We start from the raw sequence: 23,925 nt of genomic DNA, 5'->3' as shown, positions 1-23,925 counted from the left end.
GGAGAGGGGGGGCATGCAGGTTGCTGTGGAGGTGTGGGCTGGACGGAGGGAACTGCATCAGCAGGAAGCAAAACAGAACTAATCGGTCGCTTGGCAACTGTCTGCCTCCCTCCTGCCCTCGTTGGCTTTAAACAGCCCCCCCCCCGTCCACGATTCCCTCCACAACTCCTCTGCCTATCTCACCTCCTGCCCACCCACCGCTACCCCCCCCCCCAGACGCCCCCCCCCCCACAGCCGCCGCCTCATCCGCCCCCTCACTCGGGGATGTAAATCTTTCCCTGCGCCAAATCTGACGGCATTACCGGGAGCGTTCCATTCCGCGCAGCTTGCGAGATACAAGCGGGGAGGAGGAGAGATGAGAGAGGGGAATTGAGAGGGAGAGAGGGAGAGGGAGGGAGGGAGAGCGAGAGAGTGGGAGAGAGGCAGGAGAGAGAGGGGGGGGTAGGTGGAGGCAGACAGAGTGGGTGGTGCTAGAGACGCTGGGAGCACCGGACGGGAGCGGAGCGAACGATCAGAGAGATGCAGCTGCGCCCGACGACGTCGCCGGACGGTCGCGTTCGGTGAAAGAGAAGCGACCCCGGGGCGCGCGCGACAGCAACAAGCGAGAAACTAAAGCTGCGGCGTGGCCGCCGACTGCCCCTCTGCTGAGAGGTCAACTCTCGGGAGAGAGCCACCTTCGTCGGGATGTGACATTTGATGACTGCGCTGGTCGGTGGCTCAGAGAGATAACGATGATGACGGTGGTGGTGACGGTGACAGCTCTCGCACCGAACTGCAAATAAATACCCCACCCCCCCCCCCCAAAGCTCGGACGTCCATTCAAGAAAAAACGAATCGGATTGCATTTTTGTCGCCACCGTTTTTGTGGTTGTCGCGGCTTTTGCTTTTGTTCGTCACGCGCGTGGACAACGATGGGGCTCGCGGAGTTCACCGGGGAACGCCCGGCGAGCCCGGCGGTCGACGGCCGGGGTCACTCGTGCCCGGTGACGGCGAGAGGGGCCGCTCTAGGCGAACCGCCGTGCGGCGTCGCGATCCACAGGTTGACCGTGGGCGGAAAATACTGAGAGCGACGGTCGCTCGACTCTAAACGCGCAGATGACATTATGAGCGTAGATCTCTCTCGTGAGTTCGGGCCGATCTTCTTCCCTTCGGTGCTGCAGTGGTGATCGCTTCCTCGCCGGCGTCTGCTGGAAGTTTAGCAAGAGACCTTTGAGACTATCTGGCCCGACGCTGCTGCTCCTGCTTCTTGCTGCTGCTCCTTGGCACCGCTTGCTTGCTCCTGCTGCCACTGTGGGGTAGTGACGGCGGCGAAGGGAGAAGCCCGCCACCCGCTCCGAGGAATCCAGAACGATGAACAAATCGAGCAGCGTGGACTCCGACGACAGCCGCGGCTCGCCCTCGTGGCGGCCTCGCAGTTTCGGGGACTCATTTACCGGCTACGGATACGCCGGGGCCACTGGGGGCCCAGGAGGCCCGGGAGGTCCGGGGGGCCCCGGGGCCCCCGGCGGCCCCGGTGCGGCCCCCTCCGCCGGGCCCGGCTGCCCGTTCTCGCCGCCCGGCGCTCGATTCTGCGCTTCGGCCACGGGCCCGGGATTCGGCGTAGGAGCGAAGAAACCGCCCGAGAAAAATGAGAAGTCGGGCGGTGGCGGCGGTGTCGGTGGAGGCGTTGGAGGCGTTGGAGGAGGACGAGGGGCGAGTGCCGGGGGGGACCGATACACGGCCCCCAACGGCAGCAAGGTGGTGGTGTTTTACCTGGATCTCTCGTTTGTCTTTCTGCTAGAGCTGAAACGCTGCAACATGGCTCGAGGATGCCACGTCTGCCTCAAGTACATGATGTTCATCTTCAACCTCATCTTCTGGGTGAGTGACGGCGGCTGGCACAGTGACACGCGCACGCACACGCACGTACACACGCGCACGGGCGATCGCGCGGAACCATCGCTCGTTTGTCTCCAAAGTTGCCAGCGCGTCGCTGCAGTTCTGTTTGGCGCGCAAAAAAGACTTCACTACGGCAGGTGGTTGACAGTGGCCGCAATGGCAATGATAACGCTATTCGCTGTTTATCTGCGGGAAAGCTTCGCCGAGCCTCCAGACTCACCGTGGAGGCCCCCCCCCCACCCCGCTTGCGTCGTCCGGCGCGCGACAAAGCGTCGCGACTTGGTGCGGCGCGTAAAATATTCGGGGTGGATTGTCTTCACGCGTTATTAAGTTCGCGTGGGCACGGTCAACTATCGCGATGCGGAGGTTGAGTTTCATTTGGCCGCGGCTGGGCTGGGACCACTGCCAGAGGTGAGTTCCCCTTGCCGGAGGAACCTCCGGCACGTAAATAATTCACCTGGAACCGCCTCGGACGATCACCTGCAAGTTACAAACTCCGGGGAGTTTGTTACTTGCCCGGCACACGCGTGCACACACACAACAGACAAAGATCCCCCGGTAGCATTTGCAGGCTTCTGGGGCAAGTGCTCTAAGCGAGAGCCACTCTGAAGGCCGGCGCGGCACCCGATGGGGTGGTGTGGTCTGTAACTGCACCCGGGCGCCGCCTTTGTCTTCCCAGTGTTGATGTTTACACACCGCACCAGGATCTAATTTCAGGCTGAGTCGACCTAGGTGGAAGCCCAGGACCAGTTCCAAAATCCGCCACTTTTGTTGGTAATGAACGGGAATCAAACTCGGGATGGCTGGTTTGTGGAACGGTGGATTAACCACTAGGCTACCACTCCCCACACGCAGACACAAAGACGAAAATCCCCTGTATAGCCTTAACAGACTGTTGAGGCAAGAGCTGTTAGCGAACACTTATGAAGGCTGGAATGGCACACGAGGGGGTGGGTGGCCAACACCACGCCCGACCGCCTTTGTTTCCCTAGTGGCAACGTTTTTTTACACATCGCACTAGGTACCCAATTGGGGCTGAGTCAACCTAGAGGAGTTCCAGGACCGGTTCCGATAAATCGTCACTGGCGTTGTCCGTGAGTGGGAATCGAACCCGGGTCGCCGTGGTCAAAGTGCTGTGCCACCGCTCCCCACACACGCAGACACACGTGCACACACACACACACCGACACGTGCGTGCGTCAACGCTTACTCCGCTCGGGGAGGTGAAGCGATGGGCTGTCGTGCCGGCGATGGGCGGCGCGGCACGGCGGCGCCCGTGCTCACGTGACCTTCGATTGGCCGCCAGTGGCTCGAGGGGCCACGAGGTGGCACGCAGGTTGGCACGTGGGCACGCAGGCTGTCACGTGGGCACGCAGGCTGGCGCGCTCGTGTGCGCGCACGGCCGTCGTGAGCATGGGCACACGTGGCGGGGTTTTCCCCGCCTGACTCCCGCGCGCGTTGAGAAGTTGGGTTGTCGCCGGGGAGTCTTTCACTCTCCTCTCTTTGTCTCCTGGTGTACATTATCATTGGTACCGGCCACACACCACTCCCCTGTGTGTCGTGCACGCCTCCACAATAGGCGCTCGCTAACCGCAACCGCCATAACCATCCGCTCCAGGTCAGGCGGTTGGATCTTTGTCTTTTGTCGACGTGCGGATGCGCGTGTCTGTGCCTGCATCACGCACCGCGGGCCGCAAGGCAAGCGCTCGCTGCTCGTGCGGGAGTCGCGCGACTGCGACCCCCACCCCCCAAACCCCCGCGTGTCAGGGAACGGGAACGGGTTAACGCGGTGCCGAGAGCGCGCTAAACGCCGCACGCGCACGGAAGCCGAGCGCAATTTGGCGCAGCCTCCATTACTCAGCAGACTAAACAACTCCATTACGGACGACACGCGCTCGGAAACTATCACTCGCGAAAGCGACAAAGCCTCGCCGCTTAAAATTCAAACGTTTGCGTGACGGGCGAACGCTTTGCAATGCCCTTGCAGCTCGATAGCATTAAACAACAAAAACTTGTTATAATTCTCAGCTGCGCACGATATTAACATTCATAGGCACGTGCGATATGACAATTGGGGTATCGTCTGTGCTGACACTGTGTGGAATCTGCAGCCCCCGCGGCTCATTTCTCCGATGCAAGTGATTGCTGCGAGAGTTTCTCCGCCTGCCGATCGTCACGGCCCTCCACTAGGTTGATCGTGAGACCGATGGGGCAGACGCAGCACCCAGGTGACATGGAAGCCACCCCAGACATCACTTTGGGTGAGAATCGACAGACAGCGACCCAATACTTTTCGTGAATTTCTTTCTTTTTTTAACGGGCTGACGTAATAGCCACGAAGCTCCACGCACAGTGGGGTCCTTGATCACAGCGGGTGTCTTGACCTGCCGTTTTTACACCGATGCCTTGACACCCTGACATTAAACCCTCGCAACAATCCAGGCCCTCACAGCCACAGGAGGCGCCACGCAATGCTGTCATCTAGTGCGGAAAGTCGGCGATGTTCAGGGGAAACGCTCGTTTGTCCCACGTCGTCGCTTGCAGAGTACATTGTCTTCCTGCCCACAGTTAATGTCGTTCCCTGCTAAACTGCTCCCAAGTGATAAACTGAATGTCTAGATTCATCTTCTTGGTTCTTTCGGTAAAGTCACGTAGAATGGAAATAATAAAATAAAAAAAATGAAACATTATTTTATAATAAAGAAGATGAATCCCTGCAGTCACGAAAGCTTTAAATCGAAATGTCTAGTTTGTCAATTTTGAACACACCATTGGAACCTCATTTGCCAGTAAAAAATATGATCATTGGTGTTTTACCCTGCTATCTGGCAACAAAACTGACACCTTTTTTTACAAGGAGTCATGTTTGCATAGACCACAATACCTGCAGTCATAATGCAAACAACAAAATTTGAACACGTTCGCTTCTGCATCGCGATCCTCCTTGCTGGCCCCTATGGTTGGCATGCTGTTTATCTTTTTTATTTATTTTCCAAAAAAAATTGGTTAATTTCTGTCGACATTTTTCCCGCGATGTCTGCGGGTTCTGTCGCGTTAAAGCCTGTTTCAGTTGTCGTTGTTGATTTTAGTGAAGCGGCCTCACTCCCAGACGTTGCCTCTGCGCTCCCAGATTGCCTCTTGTCAACAACGGGCAAGTTTGGCGGATGCGGTGCGCGGCTTACGAAAGAGTTTTGGCCTCAGCGGTGTTCTCTCGTCGTTGAACGGTGAACGATGGGGGACCGAGCCGGGCACACGTGTTCACCGTCACGGCCTCCATGCCCTGCAGTTTGCCTCGAACCTGAAACTCATTTCCCCCGTGCCCACTCTGCCTCGACTCCCACACGCCTCACCCGCGCGCCTTTTTTTTTTGGTGTCGATGTATTCGGTTGAGGAATGGGATCTTGGTTTTTTTCGTCGAGTTTGTTTTAGAGTTTCGTTTGTGTTTTTTTTCAGAATTTTTTGTGCGTGTGATTTTAAAGGGTTTTCGAATGCTTGTTTGGGATTAAGTTGTGGCATTAGAATATCAGAATCTGTATTTAGACCGGAGGAGGAATCCGATGAGCTATGAAGCTCGTTATCACAGATGTCCAGTAAGGGCGGGTTAGCAAATTACAACAAGAATTAGAAAAATATATCATTTACACATGGGAGTGGAGTGGTGGACCGCACACTGCACGACAAACTCAGCCACCTGAGTCTGATTCCCCACCATCGCTCACTGATGTAGCGATGGAACTCTGAATCAGTCCTGGGTCCCCGCTTGAGCAAACCCGCAGTGACCAGCGTGGTGAAGTATGGCCAAATATCACCCATGTCCGACACTGCATGGGGGAGGACTTCATCTAGCATTGTGAATTATAATTTTTGTTCTTATTTCCCGATGTTGTAAACAATATAGTCTCACACGCACGATCTATGCACGTGTCGTGAGCATAATCATTCTAATTGATGAATGAATGCGTCGCTCCGTGCCCAAGCAGATAGGTCAGTAACCTACTTGCTGTACTGCCTCCGTTATTGCATACGCTAAAAACTTCTTGTCACCGCCTCGCACGCACAACGAGTCCGACCTCTACGCAACCCACCAACCCCCACGTTTTAAGTATACGCCAGAATACACGCGCACGCGCCCACGCACACACACACGCACACACACATACGCACACACACACACACGCATACACACACACACGCACACATGCATACACACATACACACGCACACACACACATGCATACACACACACACACGCACACACACAAATGCATACACACACACACGCACACACACACACGCACACATACACACGCATACACACACACACGCACACATGTACACACACACGCGCACGCGCCCACACGCCCACACACACATGCACACACACACGCGCACGCGCCCACACGCACACACACACGCACATGCACACGCGGCATCGGTGACCCACGCCCACGGAACGAACGCGCGCCCTGGTGTGCGGCGACAGCGACTCAACGCGGGCGTTAGTTAATTCTCGTAACGGATTACAACGCTTTAATTAACGGCCGATTACGGAGCGTACGGGAAAGTGCACGGGGAAGCTTCAGCGCGCCTTGTCGCGAGATTTATTATCCAGCGGTGGCGGCGGCTGCCCTCGCGCCGGTGACACGACTGCTGATTCGGGGAGAATCTGCGAGCGTGCGCGCGCGACGTGATTGATCTTAACGCGCGGCTCCCCCGCAGCTCAATCACTCCGCTCCGCTCCGCCCCCCCCCCCAATCCCTCGCAATTCAGCATTAATTAAAAAAAGTTTTCCAGCGAAAGGCTTTTACCCCGCATGGTGCAGAGGGATGAAGCTAATGCCCATGCCGGAGCGGTGAGCCGGCGCCGTCGAGATCCCGGGTTTAATTCCCAGACTCCCACTTCATGTTTTTGATTGGCCTTTTTTTTTTTCTTTAAGAAGGCCGGGGAGGCTTAGACTAAAGACGGTGTTGAGAAGAGACAGAGAACAATAACATCGACGGCTTACACCGGTAATGCGCCCGTGGCGTAGCAAACGTCCCGGAGCGCGTCATTACGTGTGGAGTTCGGCAGGGGATGAGAGTGGCCGAGCAAAGGGCGGGGGGGGGGGGAGATCAACTAATTAATGGGGGTTGGAAGGCACGGTGAGAGAGAGAGAGAGGTCGTTGAGGGAGGGACTTGAAAGCTGAAGAGGTTGAATGCGGTGACCTGTGGAGTTGCCAGCGGTGCAAATGCAGATGGAGTAGTGGGGGGAGACCGTCGGGAGGAATGAGATGCGAGGACTGTGGACGGGTGCAGACAAGCCGTACAAGGAAGGAATTAAACGGTGGGGGAAAAAAAAAACACCTGAGCAGCTGACCATGGGCAACTTAAATCGTCTTCGTCACCTTTGCGTTTATATGGAGCTCACCAACTCAAAGCACCTTACATCACATCTCGTCTCAACCATTTAAAGTTGGGGGGGAGTGGAGGGGTGGGGGCGACAAGCCTTGGAATTTCTACTGGGCTTCTGTGTGCGGCGAGGTGATGGTCTCATCCTGGCTTACGACGACTGCACGGAGAAATAAAAAAAACACCGAAGTGGATGTTTACGTTAATTTGGCCTCACCTCATTTCTCCGCGGTCTTATTCGGGAGAGGCATCCTCGCTCGCTCCCCTGGACAGGGCGATGCTCGACGGTCGTGGTAAAGTAGTGGTGGGTCTTCCTCGAAGGGCGTCGGAGAGAATGAGTTTGACGTCACTCAATGTGTCCGTGGCATCCGCTGTAAGCGAAGCGCTGCTCCCCTTGGCTCGATGCCAGTCACGGGATTGGGTGAAGATGCGGGGAAAGAGAAAGTGCCGTCAAAGTCTGCCCGTAACTTGCGGCGTGTTGAGACTGATGGGACGTGGGGTGACTGATGGGACGTGGGGTGATTGATGCGATGTTTGGTGACTGATGTGATGGGATGGCTGAAGTGATGTGGTGTGACTGATGTGAGGAGGTGTGACCGATGCGGCAACATGTGCGGTTTAAGTTAAGCGAACACGCAATGGGGATGGGCGCTTGGCTCAAGTTCCAACCGTTAAGCGCATATCCACTAAGCTCACGTCTCGCTTTTTTGGGGGAGTTTTTGTTTTCACTCCCTCTCTCTCGCTCTCCTTGATGTTTGCGAAGGATCCACTGTTGGACGATGACTTTCCCCGGGCCCTCGCCATCCCTCACAATCCCGCGATGTAACAATAGCAATTGTAATAATTATAATAATCCACGTAGCACCTACACACGAGCGGGATTCATCGCTCCGTACGCACGACAGGACGGCCTCTTGGATGCGTTCCATCCGTGTGTACGTTCCTTCTGGTGTCTTTGACATCAAAACGTGTTTTTTACAGCGGGAAAACGTTGATGACGGTCGTGCTGCGATGGCGATAGACGCGATGGCGCACGCCGACGTCACGTGACGCAATCGCCGCGGAGGCCGCGGGTTTTTTAAAATTAATTTTTAGCGACCCAAGATTTTGGGGTCGCGTGTTTTAAAGCGCTTTGCAGTGTTATTAGGTTTTTAGGATGTGAGTTTTTGGGAAATTGGATTTTGGAATGTGGGGTTATTTTTAGGATATGGATTTGTAAACTTTGCATTGAAGCACATGGGTTTGTAGGACATGGGATTTGTGGATGTGGGTTTCTGGAATTTTGGAACTTGGGGCTTCAGCATAATTTTTTGGTTATGTGTTTTTGTGATGGAAGTTATTTTGGATTTTCAGTTTGGTGATCTTTGGTTTTGTAGGTTGGGGGTTTCTTAGGGTTTGTGAGGTCATGCTATTCTTGAAGCTATGGATTTATTGGGTTTTCAGAGTGTATGGATTTATTTGGACATGGGTTTTAGGAATGTGTGGTTTCAAGACATATAGATTTCGGGGTCATAGGTTTTTGACCTCTGTTTTTTTGGGAACATGGTTGTTCAGGAATAAAATTGTGAGGATCTGAGAATTTTATCCCATTGAATTTTCTTGATCTGCCATTTTTGGGGGGGGGGGGGGGGGGGTGGATGTGGGATTTCAGGACATTTCGATTTTTGGGGGTGGTGGCTCATCCTTTGCAGATCTGGGTTTTTGGGACCATGCGCCGCACCAGACGCAGGGTCCCTCGGCAGCCCGGAGCGATGGCGCCGCTCCTCCTCCGCTCCTCCGCTCCGCCGCCTGCCAATTAATCACAGCGTCCTCCGGCAAAGAGAGCACTTAATCCACGCCACCGCCACCGCCGCCCCCACTGCCAGCGTCACCACCGTCACCGCCACCATCACCGTCAGCGTCACCACCTCCACCACCATCACCGTCAGCGTCACCACCTCCACCACCATCACCGTCAGCGTCACCACCTCCACCACCACTGCCAGCGTCATCACCACCACCACCGCCGCCGCCACCACCATCACCGTCAGCGTCACCACCTCCACCACCATCACCGTCAGCGTCACCACCACCACCGCCACCACCACTGCCAGCGTCATCACCACCACCACCGCCGCCGCCACCACCATCACCGTCAGCGTCACCACCTCCACCACCATCACCGCCACCACCGCCGCCGCCAGCGTCACTACAGTGGCTCCTCCACGTCTCGGGCGCGACCGATTGTCAATGCAGAAAGATGAGAGAGATTCATATTACGAGGAAACAGTCAGTGCTGTATTTTTATAACAGCCGGATTTTGAGGCGTGCCACTGGGAACTCCTCTCACTTTTGTTGATTTATTTATAAAGTGCAAACCTCGCTCGTCTCTGACAAAGATGGAGCATGCTTGGCAGAGCGAACCTCTCCCTCTCACTTCTCTCCCTCGTAGCTCTGTCATCTCTCCCTCTCTCGCATCTCTCTCTCTTTTTTTACGATCAGTGGAAACAAGAAGATGCTCGGTGTAGTTGGCACTTTGCTTCGTTCATCATTTCGTAAAAAAAGAGAAAAAATGTTTTTAAATAACTTAAATAGCTTCTATGTAACCCCCCCATCTCGCTCATTCTCTCCCTCTCTCGCTCACCTTTGCATCTTGCTCCACTCTTGTCCCTGTCTCATTTTTCTCGGCTCACATTTCTCTCTCTCTCTCTTCTTGAGCCCAGGGACACCGGCGACGCGACGCAGTTGTGTCCAACAAGGGGGGGACGACGACTCCTTAATGAGGTTGGCGGTGTGTATCAGCTAAGCTTTCCTTAACGAGATGCTTCCCTTTAATGAGGGGTTCGTAAAGAGGGGTCCTTTAAAAAGCTACTGAAAAGGTGCCTTCCGTCGATTGCATAATTTCCTAAGTTTCAACAGATTGTTGCGTGAGTGAGCGATTGGATGAATGACAGGAGTGGCTGAATGAGGCTCCATTTATCTTCCGTACACGTGGCCCCGGTTTATTTATATTCTTACGAAATTGAACTGAACTTTACGTGAGGTTTTACGTGAGGTTGACACAGTCAACCTCACGTAAACGTTGACACAGTCGTACATGTTCACACACACACGTAGAAAGATAGAAGTCCCCACTGTAGCCTTCACAGACCGTGAGGGCAAGTGTCGTTAGCGAGCACCTAATGAAGGCCATCACGGTGCACTCGGAGGGTGGGCAGGCCAGCACCACGACCGACCGCCTTTGTCTCCCCACTGCCGATCTTACACACAGCCACATGCGCTCACTCGTGGACCAGTTCAGATATTCACGACTGATCTTAGCCGTGAGTGGCAATGGAATTCGGGTTGCCGGGTTTTTTGAAGCAGAAGGGAAGCTGTCAGGGCACAACGCTTTTGCATATCTGCATGGAGTTTCTTTTGCTATTGTTTTCGTTTGCAAGTTTTTAGTGAATCCTTCGCTCAGTACATAATGAGTGTCTCTTGCGTAGGTATAACGGGTACAGGTTTGATCGAGCAGGTCTATTCACATCATTCCTAATAATAAAAGCATCATTCATATTCTATCATCTTTACGAGAGGAATAACCCCCCTCCCCCGTTACGCATTGCTCGAGCTAAATAATAAACGGTGTCAACTTAAGTTGCAAAGCATAATTTTTTTTGCTATTTTGTAAAATGTTTTATTTACCAGGAAAAGCCCACTGAGCTGTGTAGGTTTTTTTCAAAAGTGACCTGGCCACAAATGATAGCTCAACGAAGTGGCTTATCACGTGGAAATGTATATCAGCAGCCATACACTCTAAACGCACGATTCTAAATGTGGAGGTAAAAAAACGGAGGTCCCGGAGAAAAATCCACGCGACCACGGGGAGATAGACACGCCAACTCCAAATACGCAGCAGGCGTCGTCAGGATCGGGATCGGACCCACGACCTTCTGCACACCAGGCGAGGGAGATGACCTCTCGCCACCGGGAGGTCGCGTTCGTGACACCCGATCGGCGGTCCGTGCGATGCGCGGACGCTCCTCCGCGTGTGTACCGGCGCGCGATCAGCAGGCCAGCATGCCGGCGGTGTTTGCGTTGAGACGCTTCGCTTTGAACGAGACCCGCAGCCTCCGTGCGGGCGCGTGGGTGAAAGTGCCTTTTTAATTCTCTTTTTATGGTTTTTGATATTTCTTCCCTTGGGTCGACTTGACTCGCCCCTTTTTATTCCCCACGGACCGTATCGACGACAAAGAGCCTTCACCGGCAAATGGTGGATCTGTTGCACATATCAGAGGCGCCGGTGTTTATATGGCAGAGGTTACAAGCATCGATGGTGATTGAAGTAGCATCAATGTTTGTCCTATTTTCTGGTTTTGTGTCTGTCTGTCTGTGTGATTTAAATTTCCTGTCTGTGTGATCTGTGTGTGTGTGTCTGTACTACCATATGCTTGGTTGTCTATCATTGTCCACCTGTTTTTATGTGTGGGTGTGTATGTACGTGTGTACATACGTATGTGTGTCTCTCTGCATGTTTATCTGTTTGTCTGTCTTCGTGTGGCTCTGTATCTGCCTGCTCGTCTGTTTTGTATGTCTGTAATCTGTATGCCTGCCTAACCATGATTTTGTCGATGCCTATTTGTCTATGATTCATGTGTGAGTTGGTTTCTCTGTTTGTCTGCTTGTATATCTGTTGATCCGTCTGCCTGTGTGTCTGCATGTCTCTCAAGTTGTCTGTTGCATCCACTTAGTTTTAAAGCCATGCAAGCAAGGACCCTCTCTGATGCATCAAAGCACGCACGTTTTGGATGCGAAACTTGTGAATACCAATGTAAAGAATAGACATGTGACTTGAAGACAAATGGATAGACGTCTAAGAAAAATGGAAATCACATGTGCCATGAGGGATAGCAATGGCGTTGGGAGGTTTCATCCAGCAGTAGATAAAACATGACTTATAATATTGATGAACAAATGGAGGAACACAGGTACTATGCACGTAATGGAGTAGGGCGGTGGCGCTGTGGTTAGCGCACTCTTCTGTGAACCCGGCGACGCGAGTTAGCTTCCTGCCCGCAGCAAACATCAGTGGCGAGTGATATTAGAAGCGGCCCCTGGGCTGCCACCCACTCTCACCGTGACTCACATCGCGTGGGGTGAGGCCTTCATCCAGCGGTGGATTAATGAGGGGATATTAAAAAAAAAAGTACACGTAATTTACGCGTGTAATGGGATGATTGAATAATGTGTACATGTTTGGTCGGCTAAATTGGTAAGTGGCTGATGGCGGTCGGAGACAATTTAATTCCGAGCAGCCACCGATTGATCTCCGTCGGGAATTATCTGTGTAGAAGACACTGTCTCCATGTGGCTATGGTTACCTCGGTCTCATTCGCAAACGCGATGCTGCAATGGATGCAATTTAAATCAAGGACTCTCACTCAATGCGCAATTTGCTCTTTTGCCCAAATAAATTATGTTTCCGTGAGTCTTGCTGGTCGTCAGCTAATTGTCGATCCACCACCATCGCTCGCAATCCTGCGGTGTACCGACATCTAGTTGTGTAATGTTATTTACGTAATTGTGTTGTGTTTTTTGCAATCTAAAAAAAAGTCCAGGAATTGTTTCTATTCAACCAAGCATATGTGGCACGGCTCATCTCCTATTTACAGCCCTGAGCCAGTGGTGGAAATTCCACATTCCCATTCCGGGAGCCTTCGAGTCTTTCCGTCGGATGACCACTGTCGTCTGCACGCTGTTGTCTGCCTGACAAAATTGTCCTCAATTTATTGACCCTAGAAGTTTGAAATGCTGAGTTGAACCCTGGCAAGGATTTGCATTCGGAGATTTCTGATTGCGAGCTGCACACCACTGCACCGGTTTAAGAGAAAAAGATTGTGTAATTAATGATACCTCCTGGATGTTTGTCTTTTTAAAATGCCACTCACGGCCAGAACAAATATTTATAATTTAATTAGGACCCGCATGATGAATTTACTTCAGGGGTGTATGAAATCTCCTCAACCCATCAGTGAACTTAGTTCAATATTTTTTTTTACATACATATGTAGTGACTGACTTGGAGACGTACATTGTTGGAGGCAGTTCTTTTTTATTAAGTCGAGCACCCTTTGCACAACACACACCCTACGCTGGTACACGCTCTTCTCCCTCTCGTTTAGACACAACGCTACGTAAGTTGCTAATCTATTCACAACACTAGCCGTCTCACACTGACGGCGCTGAACCGAGACAGCAGTGCAACATCAAGTTAAGACGACAGCAATGAAGGCGACGAGACGACAGCGATGATGGCGACGATCTTCAACAGCAACGACGGGGATCCGACTCCAAACGACATCCCCGAGGTCCCCTCCTGGGGCCCCTCTTATACTGGGGGGCGTGGCCTGGCTCCGCCCCCGGCCACGCCCCCCTTCTGGAACCTTCTCGCGGGTTCTCAATGTGCCCCTTTCGTAACCTTTCCCCTAGAGCCTTCTCTGGTCTATCACGTGACCTGCTGTCAGTCAGGGCTGCTGCAAGCTGCAGATCCCCTACCCTGCCAGCAGCCAGCGCTATGCTGCTACGTGACCGATTCTATGTCACTACACATATATAACCGAATGCCACGGATTGGCTTGTCTCGGTGCACTGCAGTCCCTGATAGCATAACTAAGTGATTCCAGCCTGCGTCTTCATTCAGACCCGTTAATTGCATCTCGTCGCAGCCAGTCGCTCTTTATTCCTTGGACGTCGTCACGCTCGGTGACATTCAACCACTCGGTCATCGATGAACCGAAACAAAATGATACGAATCAAACCCCTCGCACACGAATATTTGTTGCCGCTATTTTCCTTAATGGTATTAAAACTGACCCAAACCCAGCGCCATTCGGAGCTTACCCATGCCCACGGTCAGTAGGGGGGGCGGAGCGGTGTGATCTGATGTGGCCACGGCCCCGCGGTCACCGGGGATTACCGCGGGATCGGCCTGGGATGCAGCGTAGAGGATTACGAGCCCTCTGCCAGATTGCCTGCAAACGAACGCACGCTTCCCGCTGCGGTGCGTGGTGCGGTGCGTGGTGCAGTTTAGGCCAGATGGGCGGGCAGGTGGGGCAGGTGGGGCACGTGGGGTAGGTGATCGGGCGATGGGATGGGTGGGGAGAGGAAGTAGTTCGTGGTCTTTGCCGGTCGGAACGCTGCTAGCCTGGTACAGTCGGCATTAATGTAATGTACCTTGCCACGTAGTATTGTAATAATCATCATCCTCATCAGCCGTGATCTATCCACTGCTGGATGAAGGCCTCCCAAAGCTGTCGCTGTCCCATGGTCGCACGATTTCACGATCCATCGAGCTCCTGCACACGAGCTCATTTCATCGCTCCATCTCCACGGTGGACGTACAAATCTCAGGAAGTTTCCCTCCTTAGGTAGTCACTCTGTGGTTAGTCTCCACCAGTGGCCATCGTCCCTTCTAGCGACGCAATGATGTCTCTCACGTGCGAGTGTTCTCTAATCCACGCGTTCCTCTTAAATGTTTGCATAATATTGTCACCATCATCATCGGTCAATTTCCACCCACTGCTGGGTGAAGCCCTCCTTCCCCGCGCATTGTAATAACACAAGGAAATTATACAACTCAGATGGTGTGGATTTGTCATTAAAAGTGTGGAAATATTGGAGTTCGCGGTGATTTTAGCAGCTGAGCTGATTACCACTCCAAATCACCACCTTCTCACCAGTCTCATTTGCACATTTTCTGCGAGGACTTTTTTTTATTGAAAACTTCAAGGGAGTGGGAGTAGGGGGGTGAAGGGGGTGGGTGGGGGTGGAAAACCCACAATGCTAATTATTTTACCCCCTCGCACGATTTGCGAGCGGGCGGTAATTCAGTCGCCACTTAAGTGGTCATTTCAATAATTGAGGCTCCTTTAAGTTGGTGCGTTAAAAGTTTGGGTTCGGCTTCTTCCTCCCTCCCTCCCTCTCTCTCCCTCCCTCCCTCCCTCTCTCTCCCTCTCGCTCTGAAGCGTAGCGAGCCGAGGCTATCAATTCCGTGGCGTAGATGTTAACTACCTCGCCTGGTATGCAGGTGGTCGTGGGTTCCATCTCGACCCTGACGCCTGTTGTTTGTTTAGAGTTTGCGTGTCTCTCTCTCCGTGGTCGCGTGGATTTTTATCCGGGTCCTCTGGTTTATCCCTCCACATTTAGAATCAACATCACGCGTTCAGAGTATTTGGCCGGTATCAACTTCCACATGATGATAGGCCACTTGGTTGAGCTATCATTTGTGGCCAGGTCGCTTCTGAAAATGAGCTAATAGCTCAGTGGGCTGGTCCTGGTAAGTGAAATGGTAAAACTGTTAACGCTTTCTCACAAATGTTGACCCCGTTTATTCATTAGCTCTAGCAATCCGTAACAGGGGAGGGGGGGGATATTACTCCCGTAAAGATGATCCAATATGAAGAATACTTTTAGTATCAGGTAGGATGTCAAATGTCAATACACCTGCTCGATCAAGCCAGTACCCACTTCTTGGTTCTTTCGGTAAAGTCACGTAGAATGGAAATAATAAAATAATAATAATAAAAACATAATAAAATAATATTTTATTATGTTTCTACGTGACTTTACCGAAAGAACCAAGACGATGAATCCCTGCAGTCACGAAAGCTTTACATCGAAATTTAACAGTACCCACTTGTGATAGCCAGGTCGCTTCCGAAAAAAAAGCGACATAGCACAGTTGGCTTTACCTGGTAAAATAAAAAAAGATTTTAAAAAATATTTCTTCTGAGTAAAATAGTAATAAAGCGGAGCAGGAGCGGGGGGGGGGAGATGCTGGGGTGGTCCAGAGCGGTGTGGCGATGCAGCGGGCGGTGGCCCCCGGCGGTTGAAGCCCTCCGCTCGGATAATCGGCATCACGGCGGGAGAAGCGACGACGGGGCACGTGACCGCCGAGGCTTTCGTTGGGGTCGGGAGGATAATTTGGTAATGGCATGAAAAGCGGCTTGGTGTCGGGTTTATCGCGAGCGTGCGTGTTTGAATGCGGTGGATGAGCTTTGATTTAATTTAACGTTTCCTCTTGCCGCTATCCGTACCGCCTGAGAGCATATTTGCGAAATTATAAGATGTCCGTCTGGTGTGAGTAGAGGTGGATCTAGCTCAGTGGGACCAATAAGCAGACATTGTTATTTGCTCCGGCACCCCCCCCACCAACCTCCTTCCACTCACTTTCAATTAATAAAATCTCAGTGAGGTGCCAGAAGAGATATGTTTCCATCCCCTCGCACGCGCTGGTTTTCTCCGCGTGCTTTGGTTTCCTCCCACGTCAATAAACCCTCGCCGATGGAGTTGGACGAAGCATCTGAGTGCAGGATGACAGAGCTCGGGCAATTGTTGGCCCACCCGTTTTGGCCTCTTTCCCCTCTCGTCTGCGTCCCGTGCCACCGAATCACTCTTCGGAAAATATAATTTAAAAAATGTTCTTATACATACGATCTGTTTCATTTGCAAGAGATACCAGATGCCATGCGATAAGGGGAAAACAATGTTGATGAAATGAAGATGCAGTTAAACGAGAGTAGAGATATTCAGGCAAGGAAGAGATGACGATGACTAGCTCGTCATGCTGCGTAAGGGTCTGAAATCGAGCTGATATTTGATGCGTCCCTTTTCTATATATTTTATATATCCAGAGCCCATTCGAGCGGATGAAGGGGTCTTCCGCTCTAGCTTAGTTTGCTCGTGCCTGGCGCCGCTCCTGAGCAGTAGAATATGCGCTTGCTCATGTGAGACGGCAACGGTGTCCAATTGCCGCAGCGTGCATGAGTCGAGAGCCAAATTGTCGTAATTTAATTTGATTTCCTCCAGCTGAGAGAGTCACAGTAGCTGAACCACAAATTAGGCATTAAAAATGTATTTATAAAAGTTTTGGGCTTCTGGGAGAAAACACACGCACACACACAGGCAGTTCTGGAATATACGTTTGACAAGTTACGGGATAAGGAGCTGATGAAAAATTTTCTCTTAGTTCCATTCCCTGGCTACCACATTCAGATAAGCCCCTCCCCCCCCCCCCCTTAACAAAATCCAAGAGACAAGAGCTTGACAAGAGCTTGTCTCTTGGATTTTTTACTCACTTGATACAGTAAATTTAGCTGTGACGGCCCCACCTGATGACGGAGACTTGTGTTGCCTCCGAAACGTCGTGATTTATGATTTTATTTCTATTATTTTTATTATTTTTATTATTATTTTACCTACGTGACTTTACCGAAAAAACCTAAGTGTATGAATCCTTGCAGTCACGAAAGCTTCAAATCTAGAATTATAATTTGCATTACATTTTAAAGTTTTTTTTTACGTGTGCAAGAATCCACCGCTGGATAAAGGTCTTGCCTCACCGTGATAGTTGTGAGGGTTGTTTGACCCTAACTTCACCGTGCTGGTGATAGGGAGAAAGACCCAGGGGCTGGTTCAGCGGTCAACTCGTCTCTTGCCGGCGAACGTCGCCGGGTTCAACGCGCTGTCCCACTTGCGCCGCTGCCCAACTCCCCGAAACATATATTCGCGATAGCAAAACGAACAAATGACGTTCTCACCAATTGCTGCCGTCGTTCGGGAACACGCCACAGCATGTCCCAGCGCGGGGCAAAGAAATGACTTTCAAACTTCATGCCGCTTGACAAGTTTTGCGGGTTGCTCCGCCGTGTGCTCTTTTGCCGCGTGCCAGTCAGCGGCCGGGGGTCTCCGTGCGACGTCTCCACCAGCGGCCCTGGTCGACGCGGCCGCGTCCGCCCGAGCGACGGTCGCGGGCGGCGTGTGGTCTGCGCGTTTCCAGTTGATCGGCGGGGAAGGACTCGGAGTGTCAGATGCCGGGACACCGTCAGGGGACGATTCTCGGAGGTTGTTTGCCTTGTCCAACTGCGCGGCGGCCGTGCGATCCACTCCGGTGGCGATCAACGGCTTTGGCAACGGCGACGTCGATCTGGATCTTGAAACTCAAATTGGAGACGATCTTTTCGAACGATCGTCGCACGCCTTATTTTTTAGACTGCTAAGCGGCCGAGCGAAGCTTAGACTTCCCGAGCGTTCGGGTGACAGTGCCACGGCGGATGATCATGGGAAGTGGGTGAGACACTGGATGTGTGCGTGGGGAGCGGTCGTGCAATGGTTAGCGCTCACTGCGATAGCTACGAACCCGGAGGCCCGAGTTCGATTCCCACTCACGGCCGACACCGGTGACGATTATCTGAACCGGTCCTGTGCCTCCACTAGATCGACTCAGCCTCAAATGAGTACCTGATGCGGTGTGCAAACATCGCCACTCAGGAGACAAAGGCGGCCGGGCGTGGTGTTGGCCACTGACCCTCTCGTGTACCGCTCTGGCCTTAATAGCTGCTACTCGCTAACAGCACTTGCCCCAACAGTCTGTTAAGGCTATACGGGGGAGGGGGGGGTCTTTGTCTCTGTATATATACAGAGTGCTCCCTAGGGTACGGCGAATCGGGGTGACTGCCACGGGCCCTGCACTTTGGGGGGGGGGGGGGCGCGCTTGGACATCAGATGTAATACTTCCGGTTGAGTTTGAAGGCGTCGGGGGCCCACTCGGTAGGGGTGTGCCCCAGGCCCCGCACCTCCCTATAGACGGCCCCCGACATATAAATCACACACACAGCGATGTGTGTGTATGTATATGCAGGGTGCTTATAAAAAACATGTTCAAACTTTTGAGAATTAGCACTAGAAATGTGCCTCCGGGCTCTGGAGGTCACCTGGAGATTCCAGGCAACGTGTCGACAATGATGGCTAGCAAGTGGGAGACTCTTTTTTGAAGCTATTAACATTACATTTGTTATCATGTTACAGTGTATTATCCGTTCTTTGGTCATTAAAAACGATAGTCCCATATAAGTGTTAACATTTTATAAGCACCCTTTGTGTATATACACACACACACCTGGCTGTATGTATGATTACACATGTGTGAATCAAATTCCTTTGGTCAATTACAATTTTAGCGACATTGTTAGTTGAGATCACAATCACAATCGCATTGTGATATATACACACACACCTGGCTGTATGTATATATGCGTCTGCATGATTACACATGTTGATATTCGAGACCTTTCCGTCAATTACAATTAGAGCAGCATTGTTAGCCGAGTTTACATTCACAAACCGCGTGGTGACCGCTGTTCATTTCAATGGTTGCGAGCTGCACAGTATACGACTGCACGTGACTCCCAGGTCTGCCTGTGGAACTGATTCATGTGAATCTCAGGAGCTGAGCAGGTTAAACAGCTGGGCCTGGCAAGGGATGTGCGGCGAGGGGCGGTGGTGGGGGGGGGCACGGTGGGGTATTAGGGAGAGGCTCGTGTGGGAGAGGAGGGAGATGGGAACGGGGGTGGGCGGGGGGGGAAGGTCGTGGCAGCTCACTGGGAGCCATGAGTCAATTTAATGCCACCGACTCATTCCACGCGGCCATCAGCATTTCATTAGCCTCCCGCGGCCCCCCCTAAACTCCTTGTCAATTCCTGCCCGTGCCGCCACTCAATTATTGATGGCTCCCAAATCGATGACGAATATATATTTTTTGGATAAAAGCTTGTCATACATCTGGGAGGACCGGCTCACTGAATACGCGCGCTTGGCTTCAGAGAGACTCGCCAACGGGCCGCCCGGGTTCGAATCTCGCCGCGCGAACGTCACTCGCCGGGGCAGGTCGCGGATCGCCCGCGCGCGCTCGTGATGTGGAAACCGTTTCGGACCTTCGTCAGTCCACTTCTGGATGAAGGCCTCAACCCCCCCCCCCGCCCCCCCGTGCTCTCGATCGCGGGGGAAATTGTTTGTTTGAGCGCTGGACCCCCGCGCGCAGGTTGGTGAAATGGGATCGAGGGGTGGTTCGGTTGTCAATCGCACATCGACGTTAGCCGCGGTCGGGAATCGAACCCAGGTCGCCGGGTTCATGGAGCAGCAGGCCAACCACCGTGCCACCGCACCACCCAGCGATATAAATTATTCGGCGATGCTGCTGCTGCTACCTTGGCAGTGGTGTACAAGCACAGATCTTGGTTACAAATCAATCCCCCGCTGCCACCCGAACACAGAAGCCGAATTTGCCGGACTCTCCGGGTTGAAGCCGGACAGGCGGTAAACCCCAACGTGCTAGGCCACGCGTGAACCGGAGACGCTGATCCGCGCCAATGAAGCCACCACTCCCCCCCCACCCCTTGTCCCCCCCCCCACCGCCAGCCGCTTGCTAACGAGGCCCTAATTGTTTGCGCGCTTCGCAATTAACGAGCTCGCCGAGCGGACACTGACAGCTGAGGCGGAGCGCCCGCGGGGTTAGCGGGGGGGTGGGGGGGGGGAGACACAATCGTCGCTCCGTTGGATATCGACGGAGCGGACGTGCACCGGTAAGACGCGTACCGCGGAGATGGAGCGGCGAAAGTGGACGCGGCGCGCCGGCGTACGGATTGGATTGAGCGTTGCGTCGGCGGAGCGTGGGAGATGGGTTCGACGCGGTGACCGTTTCTTGTTCGATGGCGAGCCGTAAGGCCGGCGAGGTGTCGTTCGTCAGTTTGTGGCAAGCGAGCACTTTTGCGTGCAATGAGTCCGACCGCATACGGCCCGGTTGACCGTCGCGGAGGCCTGCCGCTTTCCACGTTGGCTAAGTGCCCGCAAGCCGCGATGCTGTTTGACCCTCACCGCAAGCACCTGAGCCTCACTAATCGGGCTCGAGAAGGGAATACGTATGACCCGGCATCGACTCTGCGCTTCTCGTCTTAGCACCGCCCAGCCACTACCTGTCACTGCAAGCGCCTTTGATAGTGGCAGAAGTGGCAGACGTGTAGGTGTGTGTGTGTGTTTTAACGTGTGGTTGCCCACCGAAGGTTATTTTAAAAGTCCGGTTCAGCCTTCAGGATAGGAACGGCTCGTCATCCTTGCTTCAGCAACACGGAACCTGCGTTATACGGCGAGCGATGGAATCGGCTGGGTGTCACCGTGAGCCCCGTCCGTGTTCTCCGGCGTTTGCCGGTGCGTTTCGTGACTTTGGGACCCTTGGCCTCCTCTTGCCGATGTCCCGGCTGCAGCAGACGTATTAATAGCGTGTCACGTGGCTCAGTGCGATCGTGCGCCGTTAAGTCCCGGAGTCATTTAATGTTGCCCGGGCAACTCCGATATTTTTATAGGATTGATGTCACCGTGGGAATTGTATGGGGACGTAATGTGCCGTGGATCCTGCCGGCTGTCCGCGAGATGAGTTAGATTCATACGTGCGCGGAGACACATTCACACAAAAAATACAAAGATTCCCCGTGTAGCCTTAACAGACCGTTGGGGCAAGTGTCGTCAGCGAGCAGCTGTGAAGGCCACCCCAGCACACGAGGGGGTGGGTGGCCAGCAGCATGCCCGGCCGCCATTGTCCCCCTTAGTGGCGATGTTCACTACGCACTGCACCGTGTACTCATTTGTATGTATGTACTTTGAACTTTTTTCGCATCGGACGTAGCCAACCGTGCTAATCGTGAGGCTGAGTCTCACGCATACACTGAAACGGACACGTGGATCCGAGAACACAAGATAGAGACTGCATCTCATTTATTTTTGACCTTCAGCCATTATCTCTTCTAGCAACATGTCCTGCCGAAGCTGGAGACTTCCCGCATCTGTAAGATTTGCTGAATAATAATAATAATAATCATCAGCCCTTTGGATGAAGGTCTCCCCATGAAGTCTCCATCCCTCGTGGACTTGCGATGCCACAATCCAAGTCATAAAGTGCTGAGCTGCGGGGAAGCGGTGAGCGTGATCGGAGAGAGGGGCGAGTGTGGCTAGAAGCAGCCTGGCCCAGCCTCGACGTCGGCCGCCGTATGACGACTGCCGGAAGAGAAGAGAAGAGATTAAGAAGAAGGAGAAAAATGTAGCGGCGGTAATGGTCGCAAATTCCCGGCAGTTGTTTAAATTATCCTCGAAGTAAATGTCAGCGCGACGTTTTCCTGACGGCGCCTTATCGCCCGCTTTCATTCATCGAGCATTAATTAAGCTTACTCGCGAGTAATTAGCTCGCCGGGTTCGGCGTCGGGGTCACGTTTGCGGGGCGCCGCCCGCTGAAGGATGGCTCTCCGGTCCCGTGGCATCAGCCGCGGATTAGACGCGTTGTTACTCTTGATCACCATTATTATTATTTATTTATCATCGACGCCGCGTCGGTGACGGAGCCGCGGGCGCTTGCCGGATCGACCATCAGCACGCGCGGCGCGTGCGGCACGACTTTCAAAGGGGGGGGGGGGGCGGTGGATTTGCCCATCCACCGCGCTTCTTTCCCAGACAAGATAAGCGCTCCCCCCCCACCCCCCGTCGCTATTTGCGGGGGATGCTAAAATCCGCTGCCGTTTAAAGCCTATTAATAGTTCACGCGAGCGCTTAATCTCTGAAGAGTTAAGAGTCTCAAAGTCACGGCTTCCCTCTCGCCCCCCGCCGCAGCAGCAGCAGCGGGAAGGGAGAAGGAGGCCAACGCTTTCATGGCGTCATTCGTCGAGAGAAAACTGCGAGCTGACGGGCAAACAGGGGGTGTACCGGGCGCGCGACTTGAACGAAACGGGGAGTGGTGTAGGGTGCGCGCGCTCTGAAAGCGTATTTCTACTAACTATTTTTTATTTTACCAGGTAAGCCCCACTCGCCCGCACTGACCGGCATGGTGAAGTATGGTTAAACAACCCCCATGACCAACGTAGCAAGGGTAAACCTTTGTCCAGGAGTTCTTTAACGAAGGGCTTTACGTTATCTGTATTGTTATTATTACACTATATATGTGTGCATGTTTGCAATAAATTTATTTACTCTTGAGAAATGTTAAAGTTCTCCACAATAACATCAAATATATATATATTTTTTATATATTTTTATTCAACCCGGTAAGGCCCATTGAGCTATATAGTTCGTTTTCAGATGTGACCTGGCCACAAATGATAGCTCAACGAAATGGCTTATCATGTGGAAATGTATAGCAGCAGCCAAATTACTCTAAATGCATGTTTCTATATGTGGAGGGAATAACCGGAGAACTCCATCGTTGTAGACAGCGTGGCATATGAATGATCAGACAGCGGTGATTGTTGTGGTTAGCACAAAGGCGTTAGGATCCCGGCCGTACCTATTCCGCTGGTGATACTGCCGTATAACCTGGCCCAGAAAAGCCAGCGTCCAATTGGATGTCACTCAAGCGGACGGCGTGAACTTCCAGAGGCAGCTTAGGGAACGCGTGCAGATGCGGACGGACACGTGCAATAACACCGCAGGCCAAGGTGGAGTTCACCTTTGAACCATCCTCATCGTTCCTTTTCTTCAAACAAAAAAAGACACGCCTTGCTCTTTTCCCCCAAATTACTTTCCAGTTGTGCTGTCGGCGTCACGTCTCGAGAGAAAGCACCGGGTTTTGCAGCGAGCAGTGCATCACCGTGTGTCGGAGAATGGCCTCGGTAGATGACGTCCCAAAACTGCACCTTAAGTCACTTTGGTAGACTGCAAATGTATTAGTGCGTAAATCTCAGCACAGCTGTAAGGCAGATTGTCATTGGGTACCAGGCTGAGTCTGTTCACTCGCTGTAACTTGGGAATGAAGTTAACATCACAGGCAGCAGAACCCAGGATCTTAGACCACTCGGGGCACTTCTTGCAAAAGTTTTATATTTT

At 52.7% G+C, this 23,925-nt stretch overlaps 1 protein-coding gene across 2 annotated transcripts in view; it reads left to right on the top strand.

Moving 5' to 3' along the window:
- The first annotated feature begins 397 nt into the window (after nucleotides 1–397).
- The window catches only part of LOC144936557 (tetraspanin-4-like), a 110,188-nt gene continuing 86,660 nt past the window's right edge, over nucleotides 398–23,925 (top strand). Inside the window, exon 1 of one of the 2 annotated variants that reach the window (XM_078863753.1) lies at nucleotides 398–1,860. In XM_078863753.1, coding sequence (XP_078719879.1) covers nucleotides 1,351–1,860 — 510 coding nt within the window. In that variant the 5' untranslated portion in view covers nucleotides 398–1,350. Of the gene's footprint in view, nucleotides 1,861–4,108; nucleotides 4,140–23,925 lie in introns of those variants that run through there. The other variant, XM_078863755.1, reaches the window with a different exon arrangement.

This window comes from Lampetra fluviatilis, chromosome 16 (assembly GCF_964198595.1).
Source record: "Lampetra fluviatilis chromosome 16, kcLamFluv1.1, whole genome shotgun sequence".
Classification (NCBI taxonomy): Eukaryota; Metazoa; Chordata; class Hyperoartia; order Petromyzontiformes; family Petromyzontidae; genus Lampetra; species Lampetra fluviatilis.
Note: the sequence above shows the minus strand (reverse complement) of the source record. Positions and strands in the feature narration are given on the sequence as shown.